We start from the raw sequence: 25,616 nt of genomic DNA, 5'->3' as shown, positions 1-25,616 counted from the left end.
TTATCCGGAAACCCGTTATCCAGAAAGCTCCCAATTATGGAATGGTGGAATGGTCTCCCATAGACTCCACTATAATGCAATAATCCAAATTTTTAAAAATGGTTTCCTTTTTCTCTGTAATAATAAAACAGTAGCTTGTACTTGATCCAAACTAAGATACAATTAATCTTTACTGGAAGCAAAAACAGCTTTTTGGATTTATTTAATGTTTACATAAATTCTAGTATACTTAAGGTAGGAAGATTCAAATTATGGAAAGATCTGTAAAACCTTAGGTCCCAAGCATTCTAGATAATAGGTCCCATACCTGTACTGTAAAATTGCCCAAAGCAGTCTTCTAAGCATTCTCCAACTCATCCAGTATGGGGGGAATCCTAGGTTTTCTGCACGTATATTAAAGGATAAGTAAACCTTTTTAAATAAGTGAATGTAAAATTGATGAGAGTGCTATTCTAAGAAATTTTGCAATATACATTCATTATTTATTTAGTTTTTATCCAAAGATATTAAATGATGCATGCACTCTTAATATGAATGAATTTTGTTACAACAGCTCCACCTGCTGGTCAATTTGCAACCAGTCTGACCACCAAGTAGTCAAGGAAGTTATCAGGAGAAAGAAAGAGGCTGCTCTGATGTTTTTCTGCTTATGAAAGATGTGAGAAAGGTTTATTTCTTTTTTCCTAAGCAGAAGAACACCAGAGCAGCCTCTTTCTTTCTCCTGACAACTTCCTTGACTACTTAGTGGTCAAACTGGTGGGAAAATGACCAGCAGGTGGTGCTGTTGTAGCAAAATTCATTCATATTAACAGCTCATGTATCCCTAAGACTCAGAGGTTTTCTTATCCTTTAACAAAATTGGACACATACTGAGCTATGCGGGGACCAGACCAAAGCAAACTGTCGTAGGAACATGAGGCATGGGAGAGTAGTCATCTTCAACCTAACTGTGGTTATGTAGGTGGAATATTCTATTCTGAGGAAATCAATAATTTACAGTAAACTTTAGAAGTTTTATATTGGGGAAAATATCAGGCAAGTGCCTCAGTACTGTACTTATTGTATTTCTCCCACACCACAAAGCTGTCTTGCACAGATCATACCTCCTTCCATACCCAGAAGGCACAGATGGGTGCAATGGTACAAAAGCACAATTCCTATAGACACAAGATTGACACGTTTCCTAGGGCATGTGACAGCATTTAAAGAATCTAAAATAAAACCCAAGGAATAATGTGACAACAAATACAAATTCATATATGAAATTTGTAGGTGCAGCTGAAATAATAAGGGATAACGTTGTTATTTTGCAGGTTATTCCATGCGTTGGAGGCATGAAGTTCACCCTGCCTTCTTCCTGCATTCACAGTGATCGCCTTGATAAGTCAATGAGATTGTTTTCAGTGGATTGCAGTTTAGTTATTCCTCTCTGGAAGGTCAGTTCTGCGGGACTCAGAAGCTGTACATTATTTAGGGATATTTTTTTGGCCAATACATGCACAGGGATTTCCTGACATATTCAATCTTTGTTCTACAGCTTTGGTATTAAACTTGCCATTTGTTGGCCACCAAATGAAATCCCAGATAACATCTAAGGACAAACAAAGACGGATATCGTTGGGCTTCACCAGAGCTCAGTATAGACACTTGCAGGTTTAAGCAGATAAAAGGCTGTTATGGGTACGGAGCCATGCAGTGAGGCTAATTGTTTTGTGCAGAATGGCTTCTTGTCCAAGATGATTTCTCTGACCCCTGTTCTACCTGATAACTGCATCTACTTTATATAACACTGTTATTTCAACAACATCAGTCAGTAACCATGTGGGTATTACAGAATCCTATTTTCTATGCAATCACACAAACACTCATTTTAAGGAGGAGATAAATGTTCTGCTTTTGTTAAATGGATCCTATCAGCCCAAAATTCTTCTTTTTTTTTTTAAAGCTTTTTTATTTAATCTTTAATGTAGTGCTGGGCAGTTTCACATATTTCATGTTTAATTGAACTTTAATTTAGTGCTGGGCAGTTTAACATAATTCACTAAAGACTGGTGCCTTGCTAAGCAAGCTTTTTTTGGTAAAGTGAGTTTTTTTCTCTATAGGAAACCAAGGATCACCCCCGCAAAAAAAACTGCTCTAGGTATAGCCCCTGAGGTGCCTATCGAGAAAATACGCCCTTAATTCTTATCTTATCTATAGACTACTCATTAGTTGATACATTTCTTTTTGCTTGAATCCTTATTGAGCATGATCCCTGAGCTTTACTACAGCAGAACCCTCATTTTAAGTTTTTCAGGGGACCAAGAAAAAACACTGTATATAATCGAGTATAAGCCATTCCGAGTATAAGCCGAGGTGCCTAATTTTACCTCCAAAAACTGGGAAAGCTTATTGACTCGAGTATAAGCCTAGGGTGAGAAATGCAGCAACTTCTGGTAAGTTTCAATCAAAAAATTGAGGGTTTCTGCTCCCATTGGAGGTGCCGGCGTCTCGTTTTTGGATGCCGGTGACCATTCTTGGATGTCGGCAAATATTCTTGGAGACTATTCTTGGATGCCGGCGAATATTCTTAGGCGCCAGCGACTTTTCTTAGACGCTGGCGACCGTTTTTGCACTTGACCCGAGTATAAGCTGAGGTAGAGTTTTTCAGCATATTTTGGGGGCTGAAAAACTCGGCTTATACTCGAGTATATACGGTAATGTAAAATCCAGGAAAATGTAAAATCAGAGAAATGTGCTAAAGTAACTTTTTCTTCAAGTACTGAAAGGATATAAGCACAGGAGTCCATTTTACTTTGAGATACATTATTTAGTGTGTCAATAACAAGGGTTAAACATTGCAGTGTTACACTATAGGGGACATGTGACAGAGAGACAGATCTCTCTCTCTCTGTCACATACACAACCTAAAGCAATACGTGATTGGTGCAGGACTGTATAAGGGGCAGACTGATTGGAATTGACCATTTATAGGCAGAACTATGGCCTACTTTTTTGGGAACATCAGGACAAATTTTTAATGTAAATTCCGGGAAAACATTACTTAAAATCAGGGGAAATACACCCATCGAAACGCATTATAAATTGGTGGGACCACAAATAAAAAATGGAAAATGTGGAAAACGTGAAATGAGGGTACCTCAAATCGAGGTTTCACTGTATAGTCAAATTATACATTAGTTGCTAATATTACTCTGATGATGCTAAATATCAACAAATCTAGCAAACAGTTCAGAGAGCAGGCAAACTGGTTTTTGAGCTGTTTCAGATAAACACTAAAAGGTGGGAAAAAAACGTAATCTTAAAAAAAACAGTAAATAAAAAATAGAAAGTAACTGAAAAATACTAAAAAGCTACATCATTATAGATATTCTCTTGTATTCAGCAGGAACATCCCCCTAGATTTGTTCATACCTGTACAGAGAGATAATATACTTATTGCAGATTTGATGCGATTCATTTCAGGTGTCCATTATCTGCTAAAAAAACTAGTCACTGACGCAGATCCGTTATTTCCGGCTCATTATTACCTGGAAGATGTGCTGCAGTGCATGCACTGACGGATGAGGCAAGACAAACAGACAAAAGTGTTTTAGAAGACGTGGACTGATCTCATTTCTCCCTCCACCAGGTGGCGCACATGCAGCAAGCAGAGAGAGGTCCCGAACATTCTGCAAAAAAAAAAAAAATGCCATAATGATTAGTGCTATTGTACAAAATCACCAGCATTGGCTGCACTATTGTGATACGGTAAAATATACAGTATATTGTATGCACACACAAAGATGACTAATAGGAATAAAGTCTGGGCTCAACAAATTGTATATTTAACAGTAATTAATGTTCGCCATTCAGCAATCATTAGCATTCAGTTCATGGAGAAATCCTTTAAATGAACAATATGCACGGGACAAACGGTGTCCTCTACACAACTTTACCTACGAACCACAAACCAACTGAATCGTTTTTAAATGATGGAATAATGAACTGATGCTCAGATGCTAAGAATATATAATAATATATATAATATATATATAAAGTTCTAGTATCTAGATAGCAAGGTTAGGCTAGTGATTGATGAGGCTGCATGTTGAGGATCTAGGATTCCTGGGTAAACAGAGTGACATGCTGGGGAGAAAAGACCAATGTAGTCCTGCTCTTTACGCTGAGACTGGCCTGTAACTGTAAGGGTGAAGACACACACACAGCTACTAGTAGCAGCTACTTGTTAGTGGCAACAAGATGCAACAAAAAAATACCCTGCCATAGACGATACTGAGAATTGCCTCTGCTAAAACACACGTAGGAGCAGAATTGTTCAGGTTCACGTTGTCTTTTCCAAGAAAATTTGAGTTGTATTTTTTGGTCAAAACTCACATTTTCAGGTTAACTTGAATTATTAGAATAATTGTTTTTTTAATATATTATACTCCGACCCTGGAAATAGCTTGAATTTGAAAATACACCATCTTAAGCCTGTCAAAGTCATGAAGGAGTCAATGGCAGAGGTCCCTTGAACCATTTGAGCATAACAGCCTGTTTGATGTTTGAGTTTTTTTCAAAGGGGTTTGCCTGAAAACTCAAATGATTCGAGCGTTGCGATTTTTTTTTTTGCGAAAACTATCAATTCAAGTTTTCAGGTTGCATGACTCGAACTCACAGAATCGGGTTGTTGCCATGTGAGTTTTTTCTTAAATAAAATACCATTCAAGTTTCACATTCATTTGAGGTATAAAAAACTCTAACACTCGACCTTTGATTAATAGCCCCCATAGTGTCTTAGCAAAGACAGTTATCACTATTGTCTAGCAGCTCTGTGTGTCTTCACTATAAGGGAGCAGGCCCGGATTTGTGGAAAGGCCACCAAGGCTCGGACCTAGGGCGGCAGGATTTTAGGGGGCGGCATGCTGCCCAACCACGGGGGGATGCACAGGTAGGGTTGCGGGAACAAAGGGGCGGATCGTGTTGTAAATGGGCAGAGCAAGAACACGCGTTTGGCCAGAAGGCAGCAAAAAGGTCAATTCTGAGAGGATTGGGGGCAGGCTTAGGGCTTTTGTTAGGAGTATTACAAATTTACCGGCAGCTACGTTTCCGGGAAATTTGTAATACCGGCCCTGGCCTTGGCAGGTGAAAGGTAAAAATAAAATACCGGCTGGGTGGCAACCCTATGGGCAGAAGATACAATCGTTTTTTTAATTTCCCATGTGTAAATCCCCATTGCTCCATTGCCGATGATGAAAATTTGCGAGAATAAAGGGGAAGGGACAGGGGCGATGAACGGCAGCGGGCCTAGGGGGGCCTGCTATGTAAATCTGGCCCTGAAAGGGAGTAATTGCTTCCTATTTATTAAAGGCTATAATTACATATTTCATTTTGATCGACACATCTTTGGGAAAATATTGTTACATACCTTCCAGGTAAGTGTCTGTGTGTCATAAAACCCACCAAGATCCAAAAACTGCCGAAGAAATTCAAGGGGGGGCTGGGCACCATACTGTTCCGGTATGGGCATGTTAAGGTCATCAATAAACACAGCCACCTAACATTAATACCAAAAGAAATAGCATGAGAAATCATACAGGCACGTAATGTATCAAGCAAAAGTATTACGGCAACAAGATAAAATATCCCAGTGACCCCTATTCATATTGGAATTCACCCTTTCCTTATGGGTTTTTTAAAAATAAATCACACTACAGGTATGGGACCTGTTATCTAGAATGCTTGGGACCTGTGGTTTTCCGGGTAATGGATCTTTCCGTAAATTGGATCTTTATACTTATAAAGGAAAATTATACCCCCCAAACAATGAAGGCCTCTATAAAAAGACATTGCATAAAACAGCTCATATGTAAAACCCTGCTTCATGTAAATAAACCATTATATAATAATATATATTTTGTAGTATTATGTGCCATTGGGTAATCCTAAATAGAAAATTGCCATTGTAAAGAATAAGCGCCACCCCCTGGAATCATAGGATTCACGGTGCACACAAACAAACCATACTTCTTAGGTGACATGAGTCAATTAAAAAACAGAGTTCTGTTTTTTGCTTCCACACTTCTTCCTATTTCAGTTTGAGTTGCAGTATTTCTGGTCAGGTGATCTCAGAGGCAGCACAGAGAGAGTCAAGAAATTATGGTTCAAGGCATGGTTCAAAGAGATGTAAAGGGGCAATATTTAATATTTATATTAAATATATATATATATATATATATATATATATATATTTATATATACGAGTTTGGTAAGATTCTTTAATATGCCACTTACCTTTATATAAACTATCTGTTGCTTAAGTATTCATTTTGGGGCTATAGTTTTCCTTTAAGTCTACTATAAAATCATGTAAATATTTAAAAAAACCAGTAGGCTGGTTTTGCTTCCAATTTGGATTATTTCGATAAAATTGGGTCTATGGGAGATGGCCTTTCTGTAATTCAGAGCTTTCTGTATAATGGGTTTCTGGATAATGGATGCCATACCTGTGCTACAAATAGTATCACTAGGAATATGATTCTAATGAGAACTGGGTACATAAAATAACTTCCCTCTCTTTCCTAGGCTATCATCAAAATGTCAATTAGCCTTGTGTTTGAAATGGTCCTGAAAATTGCATCCTTTGAAGTAATTGCCTTATAAAATCCATGTTCTGTTATTGTGCTTTCACTTTTAATAAAAAAAAAGAACTGAAAGCATCCAGGTATCTACTGAGCAAGTTTATAGAATGCCATTGGGCAAGAACTAGATTGTCCCATTTATGCAGTCCCCAGTTTTTGGCCTAGGGGCCAAATATTAGATCAGCCTGATTTGGGGCAGCATGTATGTTGCCAAAAGGGTGGATCTCTACCGATATGCCAAGTGTTACTTAGATACAGCCAATCACATTAAACCTATTGAATCCTTTAGCAATGTGAGTCAACCCATGCCCTACCAACTTTGATGCACAGTACAGTAACTCATTACATACCCCCTATTAGTTACATCAGCCCTATGTATCCTTGGCTTTTTGACAAATCATAGATGAGTTTTTACCATTTTTATTAGCATTTTACTGAGTGACTAGCAAGTGCACTAAATGAATCATTTCCCACACCCGGACATAATGTTTCCCTTACCTTTTTGTGTTTAGGAGCTCCTAGTGTACCCCGACTTTTTTTCATTAAATTATTCTGAATTTGGGCCTGAAGTCTGGCAGACGTTGTATGGGCTCCTAATTGCACTGTTGAAACAATTAGCTGGCTTGTTCTTAGGTACCCTTGTTCCCTGGCAGATATCCAGCCCTCAGCTCCAATCAGCGACCCATCTAAGCCAAAAGAGGAATAAATATAGTGATAAAGTGTTTGGTTCTTTCTATATATTCTATAGAGGTATGTGTGATTCTGTAACAGATTTGTACACATAGTACATTTGCAACATGAATATACATTAAGTATTATGAGTGCCCCTACCATATGCATAGCTGACAAAATGCAAGATTCCATTTCAGATATTAAAATGCTGCTTATGAAGGAATACAATTGTAGAGAACCCTTTTTAACACAACTAACTGGCACTTAGGGCCGCAGCAAACTAGTTGTACAAACCCTGTTCCCTTATAAAAGTATTTATGTATGAACGTATGTATCATAAATGATTATAGAAGAGCTGGCGTCGTACCAAAGTCTTCGGCAGTCCCAGACAAGCTGTCGTCCCTTACTGATCCAGCTGTTAGAGAGTTTATGCTGTGCATGAGACTGAAAGGAAAATGAGAGGTGAAAATTGGTTTGGTGTAGCTGTAGGGGTGGCAATCACTGAGTCATACACAGCATGGAGAGGAAGGCCAACCTAGCAATGTAAAATGGATGTGGCCCCATTTAAAGGGCAACTAAAATCTAAAATAGAATAAGGCTAGAAATGCTGTATTTTGTATACTAAACATAAACATGAACTTACTGCACCACAAGCCTAATCAACAAATAACTAATGATTTATGCTTTCAAAATTGGCCACAGGGGGTCACCATCTTGTAACTTTATTAAACATCTTTGCAAGAACAAGACTGTGCACATGCTCATTGTGGTCTGGGCTGCTTAGCGATCACCATACATTATCTAAAAAGCACAAGTCAAATAATATCTGCCAGAAGCCGATACAGCAAGACTGATTAATAATCAGAATATACAGACGGCACTGGGTCCTGTGTTGTCATGTAATCTAATGTGGATTTTATAGTTTTTGTATTGTTTTATACAAACTTTCTCCAACTCTGCAGAACCAGTGGCTGCAGCAAAATAATCTTTCAAATAGAATCCCAGTTTATCTGTTGGAACAGTAAAGGGGATATAAAGTCAAAAAATAAAATCCAATACAAATCTCTACACAGTTGCCGACAGCTCTACAGGCAAACAAACAAAGCTGCTTGAGTTCTGCATGGCGAGGGCTCCCCCTGCTGTTCATAAGTATGATTGTTTTCCTGCAGAGCAGTTATGAACTGTCTGACAATTCCTATCCACAGCAGTAAATGAAGGGAGAATTTCACTGCATACAGTCAGGTTTCTAATGAAAACGATACACATTTTTTTAATTAAAGTATATTGGAGATAGGTTTCTTTTTCATTAAAAAAAGTAAAAAAGGGATTTTATTTTTTTGCCTTTACATGCCCTTTAAAGGCAGAAATATCAGTTCTGTATCTTTATTACCTTCCTTTCTTGTTACTAACACTGGTATCTAGTATGATTTTGCTGGTCAACCTGGTACTATACCAACCAGGATGGGCACCTAAACCAAATGTTATCTTTCAATCCCAGGGCTATCTCTCCTCTACTGCGATCCTCTCGACTAGCAGGGCAGCCACGAGTAAAGAGACAGAGAATAGCAAATTATTATAAACGTTACAAGCTATAGCCTATAAAAATCCCTTATCTTTCCCGTTACCAATCTACTGTTCATGGAAGCATTAAAAATCCCTGCTGTCATTTTATCTCCCTAATATATTCCTCACATAGAGAATATTGCAGAGAAATCAATCATACGCCTCTAGCCCTGTTAAGTACATGCAGTGGTTATACAAAACCACTCAGATTGGAATCATAAATGCATCTCATTACTGTGTAATCGCAATTGCAAAAAGCAACATTGAATACATTGACAGAGCCTGGGAAGTGCTTATGCTGAACTGCCAGCAAGCAATACCTTATTTTTCTAGATTCATTGAATAAAAATACATCTCCGAGTACAGTGCCGGCATTTCCTGCAAGGCCACCAGGCTTCCGGATCCTCTGGAACATGTTCTGGATTAGTGCAGATTTCCCAACACCAGATTCTCCTGTGGGGGGAAAATAGAAATGATCAAGACTAGGGAATGACAATTTGCATTCCTACAAGCCAACTGAGAGAATGTAAAATGATAATAGGAAGTCCAAATAAAATGATAAAATGAATGAAGAGAAAACTAGACCCCAAAGCTTCCTGGTGTACTCCAGAAACTCCGTCCGAAATTGACTGCATGAAACTTCTGGTTTATAATGCCCCATAAAATGTAGGGTCTAGGATTTGCACCTTTCCCTATGAAAGTAATGTCTATCATTATTTTAGTCTTGGAGGTTTAGAAGCCGAAGTCTAGAGGTGTCTGATCTACATACCTGTCTTTAGTGCTAAAAATGTAGAGAACTACTACAACTGGGAGAATGCAAAATTATAATTTTGACTGTAAGCCCTACGGGGTAGGGTCCTCTAGCCTTTTGTTTCCTTGACACTGAGCACTTAATATGCATTGTAATTATATTTTATATTTTTGTGAATTGTATTCTAATAATGCACTTATTGTTACTTTTTATTCCAATGACCCCTTGTTTGTTACTACTATTTTATTGTTTTGTTGTACAGTGCTTTGCCCTCAAGGAGCGCTTTACAAATAAAAATATACATACATACATACATAATAGAAAGTCCAAATGAAATGAGAAAAAGATTGAAGAGAGCACTAGACCCCAAGGCTTCCTGGTGGGTCCCAGAAACTCAGTCCGAAATTGACTGCATGAAACTTCTGGTTTATATTGCCCCATCAAATGTAGGGTCTAGGATTTGCACCTTTCCCCATGAAATATTAGGCTTGGGGTTTAGGAGCAAAAGTCTAGAGTTTTCTGATCTACATATCTTTGCTGAAAATGAAGAGAACTACTATGAGACACAAAGCAGCTGCAGGAAGGAAACGATAGCAGGCAAAACAAAAAGTGGCAATCACAGGGCAAGATGGATTTGTGTGTTTGGCAGTGGTCCATGCTTGCCTGCACCCAATCCAATTTAAATATACATCTTTCAGCCTGATCTCTTTGGTTTCAGGTCAATCCATACATAACTACGTCATCTGAAAGTTGTATGGGGAACTGTGCTTCAACAACAACTGTCCGATTTCTTATAAATAATAGTCTAGTCTAGAAGCAATACGCACAGTTTTTATCATTTTAATAGGAAGAATTCAATATATTTTTCCCCTAAATGAACAGTCTGGGTAGAAAATGAGGTCAATTTGGAAAGTCAGCAGTAAAACAGGATGATTTATCACAGGGACCCAGTGAAATAGCTCATGACAACTATATAATCAGATTTAACATTCTTCTGGGGGAGCAGAAGAGTGTTTCGCAGATGATAAAATGTTATTATTTGTTCCGAGTCGCATTTGAAATTTTTAGTAGCACGTGCCACTTTTAAACGTATGTACATAAATCACTGTGTATATTTTAGGTAAAGCAGCATGCATTGTAAGGTTGGAGGGAAGACATATGGCAAATTAAATCTCAGAAAATAAAGCCCTGCAGACACTGAATAATAAACCCAAAAATGAATCCAGTCACCCATGTCTGACTTTAATTAATCCCTCTTTTGAGGGCGACTAAGAAGGTTAAGTATTAGCAAACCTCTTACAACACTGTTAAAGGTATGAAGGCAGAAAGAGCTGACATAATCGTTATTTCTGCTGATATTGTTTGTCAGCCAATAATCTTGTGAACCTCCCATGAAATTCTAATAACTTCAACCTGCATGGGTCCTCTGACAATTTCTTTCTAAATATAGGTGGAAGGTGTAAATTAATTTATTGTGTTTGGGTAAAATATGTTTTTCCAGCCTGCCTGCATGCATGCGCATATACTCACATCTAAAGGCTCTTGGAAATGTATTTGTTATTCATAGAACAGTTAGAAAGTAAGAATGTATAGCCTCTTCCAGAAATAACCTGAATTATTCTCAGCCTATGGATTTAAAAAGAAAGCAAGGTTTCTGGCATTGCAGGTACAGCTATGGGATTCGTTATCCATAATCCCGTTATTCAGATAGCTCCTAATTATGGAAACAATGTCTCCAATATAATGAATTTTATCAAAATATACAACATTTTTAAAAAATAATTTCCTTTTTCTTTGTAATAATATCTTGTACTTGATCCCAACTAAGATATATATAATCCTTATTGGAAGAAAAAACAGCCTATTGGGTTTATTTAATGTTTATATAATTTTCTAGTAGACTTGAGATATGAAGATCCAAACCACGGAAAGATCCATTATCCAGAAAACCCCAGGTCCTTAGCACTCTGGACAGGGATGCACTGAATCCACCATTTGGGATTCAGCCAAATCCCCGAATTGTTGGTGAAAGATTCAGCCAAATACTGAACCAAATCCAATCCTAATTTGCATATGCAAATTAGGGTCAGGAAAGGAAAAAGTGGAAAAAAATCTTTACATATGCAAATTAGGATTCACATTCAGTTTGGCCAGGCACAAGGATTCAGCTGAATCCGAATCCTTCTGAAATAGGCCGAATCCTGGCCAAATCCCGAACCGAATCCTGGATTCGGTGCATCCTTAATTCTGGATAACAGGTCCCATACTTGTACACTGTAAGCAACCTTCGATGGTTTTCTGCATGTTTGTACACTTTGCAACTTTCCCTGGGATTGTAATTCAGCCCTAAAATGTCATCTTCTGTATGTGTGCTGAGATCTTTTGGGTGCCCATTCTGGGATTTCTTCCAGTGATATTTAATGAAATAGGAACAGAAAAGAACACACCCGGTGGAGTATCATTACCAAAAGTAGGGGATGTGGCAGGAGTTTTATTCTGTCACTATGATACAGTGATGAGGTGGTGGAAAAGAACCCAAACAAACCCAAAGTCTTGCCCTTACAACCTGTTCCTTCACTAGCCTGTAATGTGACACAATTGTTGTCACCAAGTTCTGGCAATGGCATCACAAAGTGTGGGAGCAGAGTTGGGCAGCAACGTTAATGGCAAGCGAGGGTCACTTTCACAGTCTGTGCCAGGGTTATCTATAAACGGTAGGGTAGGGTTTACTAAGCTTGATTTTTTTTCTGTCGAGGTTTTGTTGTTTGTAGTGTGGCACTTTTAGACCAGCCAGATTTAGCATAATATTGAATAGTTGGAAGCAGATTTATTATTTATTATGGAGTTGTGTTTTCCACAAAAATTCGAGTTTTTGAGTTGGGTTTTTCGGTCAAAACTAATTTTGGGTAAACTCAAGGTTTTTTTTAAAAAAAAACTTGAATTTTCTGAGATTTATTATATCACGACCCTGGAAATAGCTTGAATCCGAAAATACACCATCTGTCAAGGTCATGTAGGAGTCAATAGCAGAGGTCCCTTGAATCATTTGAAGATGTTATTAGCCTTCATGATGTTTGAGCCTTTTTCAGAGGGTTTTGCCTGAAAACTCGATCAATTCCAGCAATTCAAGTTTTTTTGTCCGACAACTTAATCAATCTGAGTTTTTGGGTTGTTAACTCTGAACTCACTGATTTGAGTTTTACTTTTGATAAATGACCCCCTTAATATAGTAAACTGCATAATTAGTGGAACATGTAGACGATCCTCTTATATCGCCAGAACATTTTAGCTGTCTCTCAAATCCATATAGGTTGACAAGAGTTCTTCCCCCCGCAGTCTGGCTTTTAACTCACCTGTGATGAGCACAGGTTGTTTGTGCAGGAGCAGCAGGCTGGTTAGAAAAGAATATCTCACGCTATCCACCGTGGGTATAAACTCGTGCAGAGCGCCCCCTCCTGAGTCACTGGCTTTTAATGTGTCAGATAAGCTGAAATCTGCGTGCAGGAGGCTTCCTAAATAGGAGACAGAAAGTAACTCTGAAGGTGAATTCAGAATTAAAGTTGCACCATGGTGACATTCTTATCATTAACAGGATTACCTGTAATTACAGATACTACTCATCCAGGCTGGCTGTCCATGTGTAAGCAAAAAGAAATGAGAAAGGAATAGAAAAGACAGGCAAGTCAAGCAGAGAATTGTAAAAAAAAAAATGAAATCAAATGATCTGAAATCAGTGTTTATTAACACGCTCTATCTAATGTATTGTTCCAGCTTCCCAATTGCTTTTCATGTTTCATGTTTTTTCATGGAATATGAATAGGAGATGGCCTTACTAGAAAGATGAATAAGAAAAAGTTTGTTCCGAGCACTTATTTTTTAGATGGGGTCAGTGACAACGAGTTGAAAGCTGGTAAGAGTTAGAAGAATAAGGCAAATAATTAAAAAACTACAAAAAAATAATTGACCATTCTTTACCATACTAAAAGTTAACCTAAAGGTGAACCACCCCTTTAAAGAGCACCTGTTGGGCAAAAATATTGTCCCCCAACCAAAGGTGTGGGTTAGTAGAGCCCCCACTATGGTTGGGGGTAACAGTTGGTTTTAAAAAATTGACCCCCTGCCAGCACTAAGCCATCTGCAATGAGCGTGCATGTTGGGGCACACACATGTGCATAATGAGGAAATGCGCATGAGATCAGAAGTGCATTATGTGCATGTGATATGTAACAGTAGGATTTTTTTTTTAAAAAATGCCCCCTGCCAGCGCTAGGACACTCGCACTGGCAGGGAGTTCCTGGTGCAGCCATGTCGTAAATATTGCATTCGCATAATGCGCTTCTGATGTCACGTGCATTCACTCATTATGCACATGCGTGTGCCCCAACATGACTGCTCAGTGAGGTGGCTTTAAAAAAAAATACAGCCAACCAGAGTGGGGACTATAGTAAACCATACCTTTGGTTGGGGATAATATTTTTGCCCAATAGGTGACCTTTAAGAAAACAAAATGGAAAAGGAAAAAAAATCAAGTTAAACAGTTGCCCTTTAAAGGAAAACTATAACCCCAGAACAATGTAGATCTCTATGAAAAGATATTGCATAAAACAGATCATGTAGAACTCTGCTTCATGTAAATAAACCATTTTCATAATATATCGAATGGGCTACTTCGACCTTCGACTACGACCTTCGGCTTTGAATCGAACGATTCAAACTAAAAATCGTTCGACTATTCGACCATTCGATAGTCAAAGTACTGTCTCTTTAAAAAAAACTTCAACCCCCTAGTTCGCCACCTAAAAGCTACCAAAGTCAATGTTAGCCTATGGGGAAGGTCCACATAGGCTTTGGTAGCTTTTTTAGGTCGAAGAAAAATCGTTCGATCAAACGAATAGCGCTAAATCCTTCGACTTCGATATTCGAAGTCGAAGGATTTAACTTCGACAGTCGAATATCGAGGGTTAATTAACCCTCGATATTTGACCTTAAGTAAATTTGCCCCTCCTCTATGCCTTAGTCATAGAGGCGGGGCAGACAATTACTTTCACTTTCCATTCAGCACTTCCTAGTTTTCACTGCTCTCCCCACATTCCCCCAGTTCTCGTAAACATTTAATTGTGTAACCAGTGCATGGGGATGGACATCAGGTCCCCCATTCTGGTGCACAAACAAGATTTTGAGATGATACAAGGCTTGTCTTAAAAACAGTGTCCACAAAATGGCTCCTGCCTGCTTGTTATAATTATGAATTCCCAGACTGATGGAAACAAGATTCAACTAATTTAATACATTTTGCTTGACTAACATGATAAAATAAGATTTAAAATACTTTTTTTTGGGTGATGGTCCCCTTTAAGTGTTTACTGTGTAAATTGAATATATAATCATGCAACATCCTAATTCAGCAGGAACCAATAATATTTCTATTCAAGCTGCACATTGTGTCTCTGTTCCATGTTCTCAGTGTCTGTGCTGAACAGGCCTGGGGGCATCCCTAAAGCTCCAGTAAATGTAGTGCGAGAGACTGCAGAACGGGGAGTCCTGTGCAGTTATACCAGGATCCACAGGGTATATACAAAGTGCAAGTCGGACATCCTATATGCAAATGTCTATGCCTAAAATATTTCCTCCATCTTCTATTCTGCGTTTGGTTATAATTGGCTCAGCGCTTTTCTTAGCCGCACTTTTCCTTCAAGTGTTAATACTGCCATTTTAAAAATTCACAAAGACACAAGGGTTCCCCCGGCATGCCAGAGGCAGAACGAGGCCACAGAGTGGCACAGGGCTGGAATTACATTTAAAGGGAGGGGGAGCGACTATTTTTATCTAAGCTGTAGCTACTGAGCTTGCTAGTTGCTAAAAGCATACACAGGCACCTGCAGTCTAAATTGATAACCTTATTATGCATAGGTACAATTATTTTCCCATGGGAGTAGTTACAATCAGTTAGAGCTGATTTTTACAGACATATGGTCCATGCCCTGCTGTGGTGCCTTACCCTGGGCCAACATTAGATGCCACGAGGCCCTGTACAACAAAATTTTCATAAAAGTTTTAACAAAACATTGGTGCCAGGGCCTCCTTACAATTTAAAAAGAAACATTGGGGCCCCAGAGAATATTTTTTTAAAAAAAACATTGGTGGCAGGGGCCTAAAGAGCATTAAAATAATACATTGATGGCCAGGGATTTAATAAAATAAAAAAACAAACACATTGATGTTTAGTAGAACTGAACTCGTGGCTTCAGAACCTCAACTTTGGGTCTTTTTGTGTCTTCTGTTTTTTTGGGCTTTGGGACTTTATCTTCGGCTCCTTTTGTGGCTTTGGGTCTTTTTGCCTCTTTGGGACTTCAACTTTGGGTCTTTTCGTGACTTCGGGTCTTTTCGTGGCTTTGGGACTTCAACTTCGGCTCCTTTAGTGGCTTCAGGTTTTTTCGTGGCTTCAGGACTTAAGCTCTATGGGTCTTTGGCTCTTTGGCGGTTCAGGACTTCTGTGGCTTAGGCGCGACTTCTGCAAAGTCAAGGGGGCCCAGCTATTTCAAAAAGTGCAGCACAGGAGGGCCCCACTTTAGGCTGGGCCGATACAACAGTACCCCCTGATGGCAGCCCTGGCCCTACCTACCCTACTTTAGGGATCTTAACCTACCTTAAGGATAAAACATCCTGAATAATCACACTGAGCAAGCCAATCAGAGAGTATAGTGGCCCTTACTAAATGACAATTTTGACTATTGCAGTTAGGGGTGGTTCTCGGTGCAGATCCAGGCATAGGAGTTAACGGCAGCCATCTTCTTCTCTCTGGTCTCCTTCGGGAAGCAAGTGCCGTATCGGCGCACGCGCAGTTGGAGCAGTCTTCGGATTTGGACAACTGCGCATGCGCTGAAAGTCACGGAAATTGACGAAGCGCCGGAAAAAGACCAGAAGATTCCCGAAGAAGAAGATGGCTGCTGTGAACTCCGATGCCTTGAATCTGCACTGAGGGGTAAGTAAAAAGTTAGGGGCCTTTACCCGGGGTAGCAGCTAGGCTGTGGGGGAGGAGGGAGTGGGTTCTATGTAGGGTGGGGGGTAGGTTTTTTTTTTTTAATAAGGGGTTTAATTCTCTTTTAAGCATCTTCTGCAATAAATGTTTGATATACAGTTATGTTGGGTACCACAGTTACAAGGGACGGAATGAACTGGGCTCTGTTACACACCAAGTGGATACTGCGACTCTCATAGAAATGATGAATGTTTCCTGTCTGGTTTGCTATTTGCCTCTCACTGATCGGCTCTTGATGCCATAACAAGCAGGAAACACATACACAGGACTGTCTGCAATGAAAAGTGAGTCTGAAAAACATTTTGTAAGCGAAGGATGTTCCCTTTAAAGCTAAAAATATCCTATTGTTTGGGACTATTTGCCTCTTTATCATCTCTATAGATCCGGCCAATTAAAGCATCAAGCCGCAGAGCATCATTTACTATTCAGGGACCGGGAATGTGAGAAAAAAGATAAATGGGTAGAGGGAAAAGGACACAAAGGATCGACACAAAGAGAAGAGAAGCCTACGTTATAAATGGCTAAGAAGAAAACTTGGACACTTTGAAAACAGATTGGGGGACCTTTGGCTAGTATAAAAATGAGCAATAAATACATAATGTATATGTATCAATGTTTATATGAGTTTATACTGAACATGAAGTCAGTCTGCTTGCTCTGTATTTTGAGTCACAAAACTCTTCTCCCCATTAAATTTTGGTTCCAAAAAGAGGTTAAGGTTTAACAAGGAACAATGGTGTCATTAAGTGCAAAGTACAATCTGCCATGTATTTTGAGGAGTTGCTTTAGGTCTCTGCACAGGGCACAGAAACTTGCATTTGCTCCATTTATTTGGCAGATCTGTATTCAAGAAAGGCACATAGGCTACTTTCCCTACCCTTTCCTTAACTTGCTTGTCATTAGAAGAACAAGCTTGGTAGCACCTGCTGGCTTTAAAGGGGAAGTTCACCTTTAAATAACATTTTAGTCAGTTATAAATTTACATAATGTAATCAACCTTTTAATAGATTTTTCTACTGTTTATTATGTCTGAATTGTTAGCGTCCCTATTGTGTCTGCAACTACTTGGCACACAAGGAAAGTTGTATATTAGTAACAGAGGAGCCACAGGTGGTAGATATATGTACTGTATATATGACCAGTATTGACCAGTAAGGGGAGCTCTTGCACTACTGCAGCAATCCGACAGCCCTGCACTGCACCCAGAGTTTTAGTGCTTGCCTCTGAATTTGAGGTGTCTTGGCACAGGTGTTACTGTACAAATTCTGTGCTGTGTCATTGCTTGCTCCTCTTTTTATTTTAGCACAAGTTTGCAGTTATGTAGCACAGAGTGAGTGCCTCTCTATTAAACTGCTAATGTATTATCAGCTCACCACAGAGCATTACGTGAAACATATGGTGCTCAGCTCTAGCACCCACATTACTGGGGTCCTATACATAATAGGTGCCATGTGGACAGGTACTTTGTGCTAATGGCTTTGAGAAATGTAAAAAGTTATTCAGTACACACCCATATATACAAAGCAAATAACATACAACCCACCTTCCAGACAGTGGAGAATAAAAGTGTGTGTGTGTGGTGGGGGCTAAATTGGAAAATACAGTAGTCTTCAAGAGTGGGCAATATTCAACAAAGCTTGTTAACAACCTTTGCCCATTTATTCATGTAAAGTGATAAAATTAGCTGAGACACATGCTCTGGTTTTTTAAGTTTAGCAACATGTCTGCTGATGATGCTAAGATCACTTTGGGTGAGGACTTACCTCTCTGAATTAGAGAATCTGTGGAGGGGACTAAGTAATGCCACGGCACAAAATTTCCCGTCTGCAAATCCACAAAGTAGCTGAAGACTGAGTCTTGTCCCAAAGGCATCTGAATTCCTGGAAATTCAGAATAAAGGGAGATAGGGCATGAAGAAACACAATCTTAAGGCTTAATATAACACCTGGGAAGCTGGTTATATAGGTCAGGGTCTATGCTGTTTCAAAGTAATTGGGATACGACTGATCCAGTGATCCTATGAAGCTGAAGGTAAGAGGAAGCTGAGATGGCAGAGGGAGATCACTTTTTTCTGCTTGAGACAATTCACTTCTGGAGTAAGCAAATATGTTTCTGTGAAATGAATACAACCACATACACTCAAGCCCCATATTCTACCCAGCTTCTACCGTTATATTCCCCAATGATTTGTAACAACACACCCTATCTATCATTATCTATGAAACCATGCAGTATGTCTCAGATGAATTCTTCAGAGATGGCAGCTAAATACTCCAGTATTGATCTTTGGTATTAAAACAAAGAAATTGGAATATGGAATAAAATGTTGCACTTACCAAAGCGCTGATCTCCTTCAAACATGTCATGGACAAAGTTGCTGAAATCATTTGTTAGGTTCACCAAAGTCTCATCTCTGACCTTAATCCCAATGAGAGCATCTCCTTCATGCTCATCTTCCCTTTTTAAAACTCCCCCGAAGGCCCAAGTGAAGGCAAATACATAGAGTTTTCCAAGGAGAGGGGAGAGTTTTTCAGGATACTTTTCTAAGAACCATTTTTGATCTCTCCTGTAAGTAAATCAATGTGGGTGATGAAAAATATTGAAGAAAGTGAAACCATCCCAGTAAAGAGAATGTTTTTGACCAATGCCACCCTTTGCGTGTACCACCCACCTTGTTATTTAATAGTGAATGTACTTTGAATGAACGGGTTCTGGAGACAAAAGTAATATACGGAAAAACCACTTTGTGAGTTGGCAGTTTTTTTAGTAATATGCCATCCTAGTCTGACTTGATTTTGAATTTAAATTACTACCACTGACTCTATCAGAATTTAGAATGATTTTGAAGCTAGATTTTTTATTTTCTATGTTGTATTTTTGTCTTTATGTTTTCGCCCAGACATCCATCCCCTTTCACCCAGCTGGGGGTGACCAGGTATCAAATAGAGAGCAGTAAATATCACCTTGAAGCAAAAAACAGATCATTCTAAAGTGGCCCCTTGTGTTTATTGTAATGATAAAGTAGAAAAGAAGTTTGTGGATTTTTTGGAAGTTTTTTTCTCACCTTGTTATTGAGCTGACACTTAAACTTGCAGTGTTTGACCTATCAGGAGTCCCCACTTCTCTGGGAGGAAGCATATTTGGAGATACAGGGAGCTGTTCCTCTGGGATCACCTCTTTTACTGCAAGCAAATCAGGGGTGTTAACGAGGACTTGCTTTATTTAAAATTAAAAATCAGCTGGAGTGTTACTCTGAACACAACTAAAGAACTGCTTTTGAGATTTTACATATGACTGAAAATTCTGCCATGGCCTATCCAAGCTATGGTGAGTCAATGATCAGCAGATATCTAGTTGTTCTGTTCTATAAACTGGAGATCAAACTGCTATCTTTTTCTAAATCCCTTAAAATAAATTCTGGCTCAAACTCAATGCCACTCACCAACCTCTCCTGAGCTTTAATGGACCTCAGTGGAAAGGGATTACAACTGCAGAGAGTGCAATTACACTAAAAGGTAACAGTCTAATAATTCTGTTTTTAAATTTAGAGAGTGCTGCCTTTACACCTTCAATGGTTCTTGTTTGTGGCAGAAAAGACAAGCAATGTCTACCTTGTAGATCACATGCAAATATTTTTGACTTACTGTGGCCAAAGCCTCCATTCCTGCTCATAAAATCTATAAAGGCCTCAAGAATTTTGCACAGGGTCATAACAACTCCCAGCTCCTGCACAGGGAACGGCTGCATCTTCCGGTGTTTGTGTATGAATTTAAGTCCCTCTGGTACACTCATTGTGAAGAGATTTTCCAGGTACTTTACGCCGGAGTGGGGAACTTTAGCAGATATTTGGTTTAGCCAAGTCTTTACAAAGGGCTTCCATCCCAAATCCACAGGATCCTGCAAAGGGAGATATTAATTTATATGATGGCATCATTTAATTGAAATGGCTGGTCTATGCATATGGTATTAAATCATAGGGGTATACAGTATATATCAAAGAGTGAAGTGAGAAATTGCCACAGTACGCTAGATTGAAATTCCGCAACTCTCCATTAATTTCTATGGGATTCTTAAAAGAGTATTTACCAATGGGTGAAAGCGAAAGTTCATCCTTTAATAAATACGCCTTTCCATAGAAATGAATGAAGAGTGGCGGAATTTTCCTCTAGCGATCTCAAACTTCACTCTTTGATAAATGTACCCCATAGTTGTACATAAGTAGGGATGAACAACTACTAAGTACTAAATACTGGGCCCCATGGCACACATTGTACGGGGCTTCCATCATGCTTCCTTACTTCAGATGGGGTCTGCTGTCTCCTTGTCAGTCCTCCAACAAGTCAGAATGACACCAGAGAACTTTCTGTGTGGTACTTACCATATACACCATAGCACATCTGCTGACAGTAGCCGGGCTTGCCTGGGACAGACTGTCCACTTCAAAAATAATTCTCATTCCTTGTGGGAGTTGGATTCGTTCGCTGTTAGCTAAACAAAGTGTCCTTGTATCATCTAGCACAGTGTTTAGATTTTCCACCCAAACAGTGTCAACAGGACCATCCAGTACAATCCAGTTCCAGTCATGGATCGAGATAGCTAAAAGTAAAGGTATTTAGTGCTTCATAAATGAAAATTTTGCTTCCTGGAAAATGGAAAACTTGCTTCCTGTTCCCTTTCATCGCTTTACCTTTGCTTCCTCCTTTCTACATCATTTCGTTCTTCCCTTCTACTCTCCACTTTCCTAGTCCTCTCCCTTGTCCTCAAGTTACTAGTTCTAGTTTCCCTTTTTCTTTTATGTGTATTTCTCTTCCTCCATTGTTTGAATACACAACCAAGCCACCTCTTCCATTCACTTCTTAACTATCACCTGCCCCTTTCAAATTCTCTCTTTACCTCTGCCAAGATATCAGGATTTGCTGGGAGTTGAAGAATTGTAAGAAGTATAACAATGCAGGTTAAAGATCCCAGAGGCATCTACTACAACTACAGGTTAGATTCTGATGCTTGTTCTACTAAGTAGGCATAATGGTTGTTACCGGTAAATAATAGGTTCAGGTTTGTGGTACGGGTAAAGGATTTCTTGGTTGACCCATTCAATGATGATCAATGCTTTCAGTTATCTGAATATCTATTTTTATGCTGACAGATATGGGGGAAAACTTCAATATGGCCTGTAAAACGTTACCAGGATGTAATATTTACCTCTGGAGTGATGTTGAGCTAAATCTTGATGTTTTTCTAAATATTCTTCATTTTCAGCCAAGTATGTGGATTTGGTAATATCATTTCCCAAACTATTCCCATCAGCCTGCTAAAAAAAACAGTACAGAACACATTTTTGGCTACAAATAGAGGTTGTTACAGGGTAAAGTATATGACAGACAATATAATCTCCACTATCGGAAATCATCATTACATTCTGATTTCCTTTATCATTGTCAGTAGGGGGCATATAATCTGTAATGATGGAAGAATATTTAGATGTTGGACAAAGTAGGAAGAATGTAGTGTTTTAGCATAAAAAGTGTTCCAATGTTGACAGTGATGAGCCCAACTGTATGGCACAGACAGATAAGTAACTCAGAAATATAAATTCTAGGGTGTGGGCAGTCAGACCCCCTAACAAATAATATCAGAGAAGTTATGTTCTATAGCAGTCAAGCAGTTGGTGTGACATTTGCCAGCACATCAGAACAGATAACATTTAGCTTTTATTCTCTTTGTCAGATTTTATATTGATTTGCTTTTTGACAGACTGATACTGTGCTCTCACTTGTAATATTGTTTTTTGATTGAACCATTTATCAAACGCTTGTCAAGAGATCTGCCTTGGAATATCTCTTGTTCGTCACTGACACAGACCTGTCGTCTGATGATCTCTAGCTCATGTAGATAGCTGACAAGACTTGGAAATTACAGACTCTTTAGGGATATAAAGATATTATTTTTTTCATTTGATTTTCATCTGATTTCCTTCTTTCTTTCAAAGCACTTTCTCTGGGGCTACCACACATATTTACTGAGGTGAGTGCTGTCAGTTTGGCAATGAGACATTGGTGCCCATTTTTTAACATTAGGCTACATTGTCCCAATGCAGGAACTTTTAGCAATGAGTAAGAAATGCTTGCTTCCATTATTCTTTCTGCAATAGACACATCAAAGCTATTGGTAGCTATGGGTTGCTGCATTGGGACAAATGTGTCCAGTTTTAGTAAATGAGGCTTACTGACTAAAATCAGTAAGCCTCATTTACTAAGTACTAAGTACATGTGAAGACTGTACTGTATGTACAGTCAGTAAATATACATGTATACCATGTTTTACTTTCTACATGTAGCATGTGCATTATTTGTCATACCACACTTGAGGGCCAAATTATCTTAACACCAATAAATTGATACAAAGAATTCTACAGAGTCCATAAAAATAGATCCCATAAAAATAATTTGGAACGTCAAATCCAGCCTAGTCACATCAGAAACACCTATATAAACTTTTTATCCAAATCAGGTATGATTTTGTACAGTAAGTCAAGGTAACAAAGGAATAGTTAGTGGAACTGTTCCCCACTACATTTCTTGCACATAAACAAACCTACATTTGCAGAAGAAGCTGATGTTGGCCTGTTAATGGTTTCTTGTGGCTTCTCTTTGGCATACACTTTAGATCGCTGCTGGGAAACAGTACGAACTGCTAAAGCCAACAGTCCATCAGTCCACTCCATGGTATTTGGGTTGACTTCCCCATACAGTTCTCCGAGGGTCACACACTTTGGATTTATAGTAAAGGTCTCCACTTTGCCTTTCTTTAAGATATTCTGGAAATTAATTCAACATGTTAGATGTTCAAGATCTTACTGGCCGGGATGCAATAGAATGATATCTATATGCTTTGACAACTTTAGCTAGATTCTTTACTTATTCCCAAGCTCAGGAATACTTCTCCTGCTTTCCAGTTTATATTGATGGATGTCAGCATCTGGTAGCTTGAATGCCCACTAGGTTAGATTATAAAATCTAACCTAGAGGGAAATAAGATGGCAGTGCAGTTATCAGGTAAGAACATAGGTAGCATTAGTTGTTAACTGCAGATAATATAAATGATTGCTGATGCTCAGCATCTGAAGCTTTAGTGTAGCATTGACTTTATTGGCCTCTTACTGGAAAGTTTCATTACCCAACAATGCCGCTGTCTGAACGTGTTGGGGTGTTCACGGAAGCTTGAGGGCACTTGTTTAGGCAATCTTGAATTACTAAATGTATTGGTACCCAAGCTAAATTGAAATAGGCAATGATCAAATATGAGAACTGTACGAGTAATAGTAAAGTAGTATAACTTGCAAAGGTGATGTGGAAGCACAGGTGTATGTATGTGAAAAAATCGTGACAAATATAGTGCAGATTCAATAATGTTTATTAAATTAAAAGCAGCCCACTATGGGAGCATTATGCTGGAAGGCCAAAACCCTTCCTGTTTGGTACCATTCCGACCGCCCACATATGGATCACAGCCTGCCCATGTTTTTATTATAATATTGGGCACTGGCAAGTACCCATATTATACCCATATTATATTGGGGAATCTTGCCTGAAAATAACAACCCCCTGCAGGGGGTCATAAATGACATGTTCCTGGGCACTCCTACCTCATGCATAAGGTAATGAGGGGAATGTCCCAGCAGGCAATAAAAAGGTGATAGACCCAGTACCCAAGGTCATGCAAATAGGCTCCATATCCGTGGATTGTATGCCAATTGTTTCCTTATTCTTGCCTCAGGGGACACAACAAGAAATTCTAAACATGGTATAGTACCTTGGGTTTTCTTTGTTTTTTTACTCCCTTTTATTTTATTTACTGTTTTTATAAATTCTTTTTTAATGTATGTCTTCTTGTAATACTTTTCATACGCATGCACTGTTACTGCGGTAATATTAAAAATATAATTTTAATAACTTTTGTCCTTGGGCTCTAATGAACTCATAGCCCATATGAATGCTTGTGCCTAAGTGTATTAACTCTTTGTATGTGTGGAAAGGGAAAGTTGCCTATCTATATGTTGAATAACTAGTACAGCTAGCAGGAAAGTGTGTTTGAATGTAAATTAACCCTTTGGCTGCTGGAGTGCTTGTTGGACTGTAGGATCTTACCCTGACTACCTGAGTGTTTCATGCTTTTCTGAAGTGTGAGTTATTACCTGTTATAGAGGGCAGGGGAATAGTCACATTAGGTTTCTATCACCAGTTAATGATAGATGGTGGCAGCATTTTGTGGGTGTTGGTGTGTTTTGGGGTGTCTGATGTTAGTCTAACCTGTGTGTAAGGTGATTGAGAGAGTGTAACCCCTTATAGCCAAACCCAAGAGTTATGTGTGGTTGAGAGTCCTGTTTTTGTGACACTTATGTTTTGGACAGCCTGACATGACACAGTCAAAAAAAAAACCTAGAAGAGTATTTACCTGGGATGAGTTTTTTTCAGCAGGTAGGGAAGGCAAATACATTAAGGCCTTTTCCAATATTCTTCTAACAGTGGTCTTTCCTCCACCAGCAGGACCCACCAACATGACTCCATGACGTGCCTTAAATTAATTTTCAAAGGGAATGATTTGGAAACAACTAACTTTGCCATTCATATAGAACAAATATTTTTCATAGGAACAAGCTTTCAAACACCGGCTGCTATAAATGTAATCTATCTATCTATCCAACTTTCACAGCTTCCCAACTCTCTGAGAGCTGTACCAAGCAATCAAACAGTTTGTTTTACAGGTATGGGACCGGTTATCCAGAATGCTTGGGGACCTGGAGTTTTCTGGATAACGGATCTTTCCCTAATTTGGATTTTCATACCTTAAGTCTACTAGAAAATCATATCAAGCGTTATAATAAACCCAACAGGCTTGTGTTGCTTCCAATTTATTATTCCAGAGAAGAAGGATATTACTTTTAAAAATTCCCATTTTGTGGATAAAA

General features: G+C 38.9%; 1 protein-coding gene across 1 annotated transcript in view; it reads right to left on the bottom strand.

Moving 5' to 3' along the window:
• Positions 1 to 25,616, bottom strand: part of dnah14.L (dynein axonemal heavy chain 14 L homeolog) — a 157,065-nt gene that overhangs the window by 53,461 nt on the left and 77,988 nt on the right. Inside the window, exons 37-50 of the mRNA XM_018262651.2 lie at positions 25,103 to 25,222; positions 23,247 to 23,465; positions 21,851 to 21,959; positions 21,027 to 21,244; positions 20,293 to 20,545; positions 19,713 to 19,830; positions 18,985 to 19,214; positions 18,412 to 18,528; positions 12,963 to 13,121; positions 9,179 to 9,311; positions 7,663 to 7,739; positions 7,122 to 7,309; positions 5,411 to 5,539; positions 3,531 to 3,671 (exon numbers count right to left, since the gene is read on the bottom strand). Of these exons, the coding sequence (XP_018118140.1) occupies positions 3,531 to 3,671; positions 5,411 to 5,539; positions 7,122 to 7,309; positions 7,663 to 7,739; positions 9,179 to 9,311; positions 12,963 to 13,121; positions 18,412 to 18,528; positions 18,985 to 19,214; positions 19,713 to 19,830; positions 20,293 to 20,545; positions 21,027 to 21,244; positions 21,851 to 21,959; positions 23,247 to 23,465; positions 25,103 to 25,222 (2,211 nt within the window). The remainder of the gene's footprint in view (positions 1 to 3,530; positions 3,672 to 5,410; positions 5,540 to 7,121; positions 7,310 to 7,662; positions 7,740 to 9,178; positions 9,312 to 12,962; positions 13,122 to 18,411; positions 18,529 to 18,984; positions 19,215 to 19,712; positions 19,831 to 20,292; positions 20,546 to 21,026; positions 21,245 to 21,850; positions 21,960 to 23,246; positions 23,466 to 25,102; positions 25,223 to 25,616) is intronic.

The sequence above is a fragment of the Xenopus laevis genome, chromosome 5L, assembly GCF_017654675.1.
Source record: "Xenopus laevis strain J_2021 chromosome 5L, Xenopus_laevis_v10.1, whole genome shotgun sequence".
NCBI lineage: Eukaryota > Metazoa > Chordata > Amphibia > Anura > Pipidae > Xenopus > Xenopus laevis.
Note: the sequence above shows the minus strand (reverse complement) of the source record. Positions and strands in the feature narration are given on the sequence as shown.